General features: G+C 20.4%; 2 protein-coding genes across 6 annotated transcripts in view; one reads left to right on the forward strand and one right to left on the reverse strand.

Moving 5' to 3' along the window:
* LOC102679713 overlaps positions 1 to 2,960 on the reverse strand; it is a 7,635-nt gene extending 4,675 nt beyond the window's left edge. For 3 of the 5 annotated variants that reach the window (XM_031513979.1, XM_031513981.1, XM_031513980.1), the window contains exon 1: positions 2,745 to 2,957. The gene's annotated coding sequence lies outside the window, so the exon portion shown is untranslated. Of the gene's footprint in view, positions 1 to 2,744 lie in introns of all 5 variants that reach the window. The other 2 variants (XM_006623124.2, XM_006623122.2) reach the window with 2 other exon arrangements.
* Positions 2,961 to 5,153: 2,193 nt separating this feature from the next.
* LOC102679512 (exosome RNA helicase MTR4) overlaps positions 5,154 to 8,940 on the forward strand; it is a 4,304-nt gene continuing 517 nt past the window's right edge. Inside the window, exons 1-9 of the mRNA XM_006623118.2 lie at positions 5,154 to 5,345; positions 5,452 to 5,553; positions 5,643 to 5,885; positions 5,968 to 6,175; positions 6,248 to 6,514; positions 6,598 to 7,426; positions 7,580 to 7,752; positions 7,817 to 8,248; positions 8,354 to 8,891. Of these exons, the coding sequence (XP_006623181.1) occupies positions 5,188 to 5,345; positions 5,452 to 5,553; positions 5,643 to 5,885; positions 5,968 to 6,175; positions 6,248 to 6,514; positions 6,598 to 7,426; positions 7,580 to 7,752; positions 7,817 to 8,248; positions 8,354 to 8,891 (2,950 nt within the window). The 5' untranslated portion in view covers positions 5,154 to 5,187. The remainder of the gene's footprint in view (positions 5,346 to 5,451; positions 5,554 to 5,642; positions 5,886 to 5,967; positions 6,176 to 6,247; positions 6,515 to 6,597; positions 7,427 to 7,579; positions 7,753 to 7,816; positions 8,249 to 8,353; positions 8,892 to 8,940) is intronic.

An 8,940-nucleotide genomic window follows, 5' to 3' on the forward strand; every position in this document is an offset into this window, starting at 1 on the left:
AAAATTAGTATTGTAATAATGTGATTTTCATTTTAAAACAAAAAATTTACATTTATTTATAATGTTACAAATAAGAAAATATTTGAACATACAAATTAATTTATTATTTTTTATTTTGAATAAATACAATATAAAAATAATATATTATTGAATTATGTATTTTATTTTATATTAAAGTTGATAATTAATGAAAAATTTATAAATAATGATGTAGATATTAATATTAATTCATATAGTTTTATAACTGCAATAAAATGAAAATCTGAAAATATTGGTTAATAATATGTAATATGTAATATAAATTTATATAATATCAAACATACAAAATACAAAACATAACTTCCATATATGTATATTTCATATCAATGAATAAATATGTTCAAAATTTAGCGTTAAAATAGACCAAATAGTCAAAGAATAATATAGTATTTATATTATAGTATAGTATAGTATTTTTTTTTTCACGAAAAGAAATACAAAAACAATTGCTTTATGATAATGAACATATCTATATATTCAACGAACAATTAGATTATGTGAGTTTTGTTGTTTTTACATATAAGTACTCATACGCGTTTGAAGTAAGTACCTTGAACATACGATGCAATAGCCAAAGAAAAATATATGATTTAACATCCTTCTTACTAAGATATTAATTATTTTTTTTTTATTTTTTATTGAAATATAGTTATTCAAATCATAAATAGAATACTGAAGTTAAGAAATAAATATTAAAATTATTTTATAAGATATTTTTTGTAAATAAAAAATAATTTATTATATAATTAAAAACTATTAATAATATTTTCAATCAAAACATGTAATTAACGATAATTAATAAAATAAATTACATGGAAATTTTACTTATATTTATAATTTATTTTCAATTTAAATTAAAATATATCTATTTTGTAATGTATATTTTGAATCTTTATGTGCATATATAATTATTATGGAATATGTATTCTATTTTTATATATTATAAATATTATATAAAACATATAATGTATCTTGAAAATAATTGAAATGAAAATCTTTAGATTTTTAATATAAAATTAATAATTAATATAATAATAATTATAATTATTATTTTTAATAATTAATATTATTAATAATTAATAGAATTAATAATTAATAATAATAAAAATTTATTCATGAAAAGCTAATTGAAATCAAAAACATAGGTAGAAAAAATTAATTTCTATTTATTACTGAAGTTTTATTTACTAAAGTTTGATTTTAAAATTTGAATAATTTGAAGAAAATATTTTCTTAAATTATTAATTAAAATTATTTTAAATTTCTGATATTATTGCATTTTACAAAAGATTTACAAAATTTTTACTACATTATTACAACAAAGATAAAATGATTTATTTAGGCTATAAAAGAATAATAATTAACGATTTATAAAAATAAATGATTAAAGATCTTTTGGGATGTGTAGTTAAAAATTGAATAGACTCTGAATTTTCGACTAAAACACGATGATTCATGGATCATTGATTATCTCATGTTTCTACATCTTTCGAATCTAACATGTATACATATATATATATATATTTCATTGAATATTCATTTCCTTTTATTATTACTATCATATAATATTTTTTTTTTATAATATTTTTTTTTTTAAATATATATATATATTTGTTTTCTAAGTCAATTTTATTCATATTGTTATTATATGTACACTTAAATTGCAATTAATCTAATTGTTATACTGTCATAATTAATTAATTATTTTAGATAAAATTTTTTAGAAAAAAAAATCGTGAAATTAATGTAACATATTTTTAATAAAATATCGAAGATGAAATTTGCAAATTTTTATTAGAGAAAGAAAAAATCAAAGAGAGTTAATTGAATAATTAAAATACAAAATCATTTGTAAATATTTTAGAATTTTATTTTATGAATTAAATAATTTAAATTAAAAATAAAAATAATTTCTAAATAAGAGTAACGACTAAACTTTTGGAAATATCGAAGAATAACTAGTTAAAACAATATATAATCTTAACTAATTAAACGATATATAATCAATGCAAATACAATACTGCAGGTGTTCTTATAGTATATATAAGCATCGTCTGTTATTAAAACATAGTATTATATTATTATCATATTCATTGATTTTATAATTTATAATTTAATTAATTAATTAATTAATTTGTTAAAGAATTAAAATAAAACTATTATTTATATATTCATTTTTTTAAAATATATGCATACAATTTAAAAAAATTATAAGCTGAATCATCAAAAGTGCTATATAATAAATAATAAATAATATATACTATAAATATACTATAAATAAATAATATCTACTATATATTATAACATATATAATATCTACTATAAATATCTATTATTAATAATTAAAATAAAAAAATAATACATTATAAATTATAATAATACTTATTAAAAGTAAAATCTTTATAATATATAAATATTTCTAAATATTAATTTTTTTGTATTGATACTCTTACTTATTATTTCATAAATAAGATATAAAAATCTAAAAATTGATTATTACGTGAGAAATAAAAAATTCAAAGAGAAAAATATCAGTAACATGACTAGAAACGATTATAAAAAAAATTTATAAAAAAAATAATTGAAGAATTAAAATTTAATATCTTTAAATAATTAAATTAATGTGTAATTCTTAATTTTTATAATTATAAATTGAATTTAAAAATTTTTTTTTTTTTTAAATTTATATATATGTTTTTAAGTACCTTTAAGCAAGCCTGTTTCAATTTTCTTTCTATGTCAATACACTTTGTATGAAGGAGGCTGGGCGCTCGGAAGATAAAACTTTCACACGCGTGCTAGCGTGACCGTTACACTCGCGACGTTCCACTCACAAACTCCCAAAAGAAACTGAAAGTCCTGTTTCTTCGTAGCGTAAACGTTACTCATTCAAAATCTTCAATCTCATGATCTTTCTACTATTACATTCACATAATAAATATTAATTACTCATTTTATTTACATTTCTATTTTGATTTATTTAAATTAATTAAGAGAATAATAAATATTTAATAATATAAATAATATTTAATAATTTATTTTATAGGAAAAAATAAATATATAAAATTTACGATATTTGCATATTTATAAAATTAATAATGGAATAAATAAAAATAATATAATAAACAGTAATTTAATATTAAAAATTCATTAAAATTAATCTAAAATATCTAAGATTTATAAGAGAAAATGCATATAAAAATAGAGACATCCTATTCTATAGGAAGGAGGAAGAATGAATTAATAAGAAATTCAATGACATCATATATTCACAAAAACTTTCGATACTATTTCATTAAATATATAAAATATATTTTAAAAATGTATTATATTTATTATATTATATATTATTTATATTTTACCTATATTTACTTTTAGCGTGTAACTACAAATGAAATAGGGGATTAATTATGAATTAATTTGTATAAATATTGTGTATAAAAAAATATGTACACTTTTACACTACATATATAAAAAAATTATTAATCATTATAATAAAATTAATTAAATATCGGAACCTCTTGAGTATATAAATCTTACACAACAAATATAGAAAAAAGAGTAAATAACGAAAGAAGAATAGAAATAGACTAAAAATATTAAAATTATTTGCAGAATATCGCAAATGAAATATAGAAACGTAGAAAAGATAGCAAATAATAAGAGAAAAATAGAGATAGAATAAGAATAAATTATCAATGCCATCTCTCGAATATTAAAGACATTTCTTCAAAAACAGGATAAAATAGGGTAAAAATTAAAAATTACTAGTATATATTGAATATTGAAAAAATGTTTCTAATATTTAAAAGATGGCACTGATCTTCAATTCTTATCTTGATTTAAAGAGATATTCAAGATGGTGCTCATGGTTTATTTTATCCTATTTCTATTTTATTTTTTATTTTTTCTATACTTCATTTGTGGCACTTTGCAAATAATATTAATTGCTCAATTTTTATTATCTCTATCTTTGTATTATTATTTATTTATATTTTATCCATATTTATTTTTAGCGCGTAACCACAAATAAAGTACGGAATATGAATCATTTTATTATTTATTTTTGAATTCTTTAATTTATAATTACTTCATATATAAATGATTTTTAAATATTTGAAAAACTTATAATTTTTAAACATTTAAAAAAAATTAAATTTAATTAATTAAATTAAAAATATAATCTACAATAATTATACTAATTTATAAATTAATATCGCATTATGATCAATTCGAGATGAGCATTTATTTTAAAATAAATTACAAATAAAAGTTTGATAAAATGAAAAACAAATTAAAAATAATATGCATAATAATATTTTTTTTGATTCTAATAGTTTCTTCTTATTTAATACAAATAGTTTTTTATAATTAAAAAAATATACACAATAGCGTGAAACTATCATTTCAATTATCTATCTCACAATAATTTATATAAATAAACATATAAATAATTATAATTTGTATAAATAATTTATACAAATATTTGTTCTATTTCTTATTTGCAATTTTTATTAAAATTTTAATTTCAATTTCAATTATTATTAATATGGATAATATTGAGAATGAAACTAAAATGATAAGGAAATCTTAAACAAAAAATAGAATAAAAAATGCATTAAATATTATATCTATTATTCTATATCTTATCTGAGATTCAATCAAACGACATGTAGAGTTAACAAGATATAAATGTTCAAAATAGAAATAAGTAAACAATGTATACTGAAAAACTCTTTAGTCAAATTTTATTAAATAAAATTATATCATTTTTTTATATGACAATAAAAAATTAATAATCATAATCAATTGATATATACCTGCATTTTTATGGTAAATTTTGTCATACACAAAAAAATAAAATATTTATTTGTCTATATTGATAAATATAGACAAAACAATTATACAATGTATCAAAAGAAAGAAACGAATATCCATTTTTATATGTATTTGAATTCATGATTTTGAAATATATATTTGTATATTTGAAATAAAAAAATTAATAAAATTATATAAAATTAATATAAAAAGATGATATAAAATTTAAAATTAATCGATGATCGATTTATCATTCGATATAATTATATAATCGATAGTTGATATAAAATATCGATAAATATAAACAATCTTGATTTGTTCCAAGAATCGATGAAAATTGTACATACTTCGCGTAAATTTATATTTATAATGGCTAATTTTACTGAAGATTTATTTGATGTTTTTGAAGAAGCAGAAGATATAGTAGAAGTGATTCCAACTCCAGTGAAACCAAGAAATGAAGATTTAAATACATCGTTTAATGAAAAGTAAGTATAAACTATTCCATAACCTCTCTATTATATTGATATTTTAAATATAATATAAGAAATATTTTTAATTAAAAGAAATAATACATAAAAAATAATAACATAGGAAAACTAATTTAGAAAGTGGCACTAAACGAGAATTTGAAAATGATTCTGATGAATTAGTTTCTAAAAAATTGCGATCTGATTCTGTATTGGAAGATTTAAAGTAAGTCTTTTTATAAAATTTTTTGTAAAATTTCATTTAAACTATTTGATAACTATTTTTGAATATATATATTTTTTAAATTTGTATAGTATAGAAGAATTAGCACCACGTATTAAAATACATACAATAGAAACAATTGAATCATGTACACATGAAGTTGCAGTTCCTCCAGATTACGAATATGTACCATTAGAGAGTAAACAAAGCAAACCAGCAAAAGAATACAAATTTGTATTAGATCCTTTCCAAAAAGAAGCAATCTTATGTATTGAAAATAATCAATCTGTTTTAGTTTCTGCACATACATCAGCTGGTAAAACTGTTGTTGCAGAGTATGTATTTGAAATTTGAATAAATTTTAGATTAGATTAATTTATTATTATAATCATATAGATAATTTTCAAAACTTTACAGATATGCAATAGCATGTTCATTAAGAGATAAGCAAAGAGTAATTTATACAACACCTATAAAGGCATTAAGTAATCAAAAATATAGAGAATTTTTTGAAGAATTTAAAGATGTAGGTTTAGTAACTGGAGATGTAACAATTAATCCAACAGCAAGTGTACTTATTATGACTACTGAAATCTTAAGAAATATGCTTTATCGTGGATCTGAGGTTTTTAAAAATTTTATTATATTATATTGTATGTAAATGATAGTAATTTAAATAATATATGTAACATTTAAGGTAATGCGTGAAGTTGGATGGGTAATTTTTGATGAAATTCATTATATGCGTGATAAAGAAAGGGGAGTTGTATGGGAAGAAACATTAATATTATTACCAGACAATGTGCACTATGTATTTCTTTCTGCTACTATACCTAATGCTAGACAATTTGTAGAATGGGTTGCACATTTACATAAGCAACCATGTCATGTTGTTTATACAGATTACAGACCAACTCCTTTACAACATTATATATTTCCTGTTGGTGGAGATGGTATTCATTTGGTTCGTAAAAACTATAATAAATAAATTATTTGTTATAAAATGAAAATTTCATTTAAATAATATATATTTATATTTATATGTAGGTTGTGGATGAAATGGGACAATTTAAAGAAGAGAATTTTAACAGAGCAATGGCTTGTTTGCAACATAGTGATGCAGCTAAAGGGGATAGTAAAGGTCGTAAAGGTGGTATTCGTCCATCAAATGCTGGACAAACAAATATCTTTAAAATGGTTAAAATGATTATGGAAAGAAATTTTGCACCTGTAATTATATTTAGCTTTTCCAAAAAAGATTGTGAGATATATGCCATGCAAATGGCTAAATTAGATTTGAATACATTAGAAGAAAAAAAGTTGGTAGATGAAGTATTTAATAATGCTATGGATGTTCTTAATGAAGAAGATCGACGTTTACCACAAGTTGAAAATGTATTACCACTTTTAAGACGAGGAATAGGTATTCATCATGGTGGACTTTTACCTATTCTGAAAGAAACTGTAGAAATATTATTTGGTGAAGGATTAATAAAAGCATTATTTGCAACAGAAACTTTTGCTATGGGATTAAATATGCCAGCACGAACAGTTTTATTTACAGCATCACGAAAATTTGATGGTAAAGACTTCCGTTGGATTACATCTGGAGAATATATACAAATGTCTGGTCGAGCAGGTAGAAGAGGTTTAGATGAAAAGGGAATAGTAATATTAATGATAGATGAACAAGTTAGTCCAGTTGTTGGTAAAGCAATTGTACAAGGAAAACCAGATCCTATTAATTCAGCCTTTCATTTAACTTATAATATGGTTTTAAATCTTTTGAGAGTTGAAGAAATTAATCCTGAATATATGCTTGAGAGAAGTTTTTATCAATTTCAAAATCAAGCCTCTATTCCAGATCTATACAATAGTAAGTAAATCTATTTATTTATTAGATTTTAAATCAAAATAAAATACTTTTTATATATTTTATAAATCAAAATAAAATATTTTTACATTTTTATGTAAAAATATCTTTATACATTCATATATATATATTTATATTTTACACATATTATTATAGAAGTAAAGGATTTGCAAGGTGCATATAATGCAGTAACTATTGATAAGTATAATCACATATCTTCCTATCATGATATACGTGAGCAACTTGAACATCTTAGCACTGAATTTAGATGTTTTTTAACAAAACCAGAATATTTACTTCCATTTTTACAACCTGGAAGATTAGTAAAAGTAAATATTTACGTATAACATTTATATTAGAAATTATTTTTTTTAATTATATTGGCAATTGTAGGTAAAAAATGAAAATGAAATGTTTGATTGGGGTATAATTGTAAATTTCAAAAAAAAAAATCCTAAAAATCCAATAAGAGAAAATACTGTTATCATTATTGATATACTACTTCACATTTCTAAAAACTCTAGTGAAGGATGTCCTGTACCTTGTCGAGAAGGAGAAGAAGGTGATATGGAAGTAGTTCCTGTTATACATACATTAATTTCTCAAATTAGTTCACTTAGATTATATTATCCAAAAGATTTAAGACCATCTGATAATAGAAAAAGTGTATTAAAAACAATACAAGAAGTAAAAAAAAGATTTCCAGATGGGCCACCATTGTTAAATCCTATTACAGATATGCATATTGAAGACGATGCTTTTAAAGATATTGTCAAAAAAATTGAAGTATTAGAAGAAAAATTATATGCTCATCCTTTACATAAGGTGATAATATTATCTCTTCTTTTCACATATTTTTTTTAATTTGTAATATTTTTTTAATATTTTATAATATTTTTAAAACGAATATTTTATTATTTTTTATCTTAGGATCCTAATGTAAATATTCTATATGAACAATTTTTACATAAAGAAGATTTAGGTAATCAGTTAAAACAAGCTAAATTAGAATTAAAACAAGCTAAATCAATACTTCAAATGGATGAATTAAAATGTAGAAAACGAGTATTGCGAAGAATGGCCTATTGTACAGCATCAGATGTTATAGAATTAAAAGGCAGAGTGGCTTGTGAACTTAATGGAGCTGACGAATTGTTAATGACAGAAATGATTTTTAATGGTTTATTTAATTCATTAAGTGTACCACAAATGGTTGCATTAATTAGTTGTTTTGTTTGCGACGATAAATCAAATGAAATGCCTAAGAGTACTGAAGAATTAAGTGGTCCACTTAGACAAATGCAAGATTTAGCTCGAAGAATAGCAAAAGTATCTACAGAAGCTAATCTAGAATTAGATGAAGATACATATGTAGAACGATTTAAGCCATATTTAATGGATGTTGTATATGCTTGGTGTAAAGGAGCTACTTTTTTACAAATTTGTAAAATGACAGATATATTTGAAGGTATATTTCAAAATTTTTACATTTTTTTTTTTTTTTTTTTTTTTTTTTT

This window comes from Apis dorsata, unplaced genomic scaffold (genome assembly GCF_000469605.1).
Source record: "Apis dorsata unplaced genomic scaffold, Apis dorsata 1.3 scaffold_815, whole genome shotgun sequence".
Taxonomy (NCBI): Eukaryota; Metazoa; Arthropoda; class Insecta; order Hymenoptera; family Apidae; genus Apis; species Apis dorsata.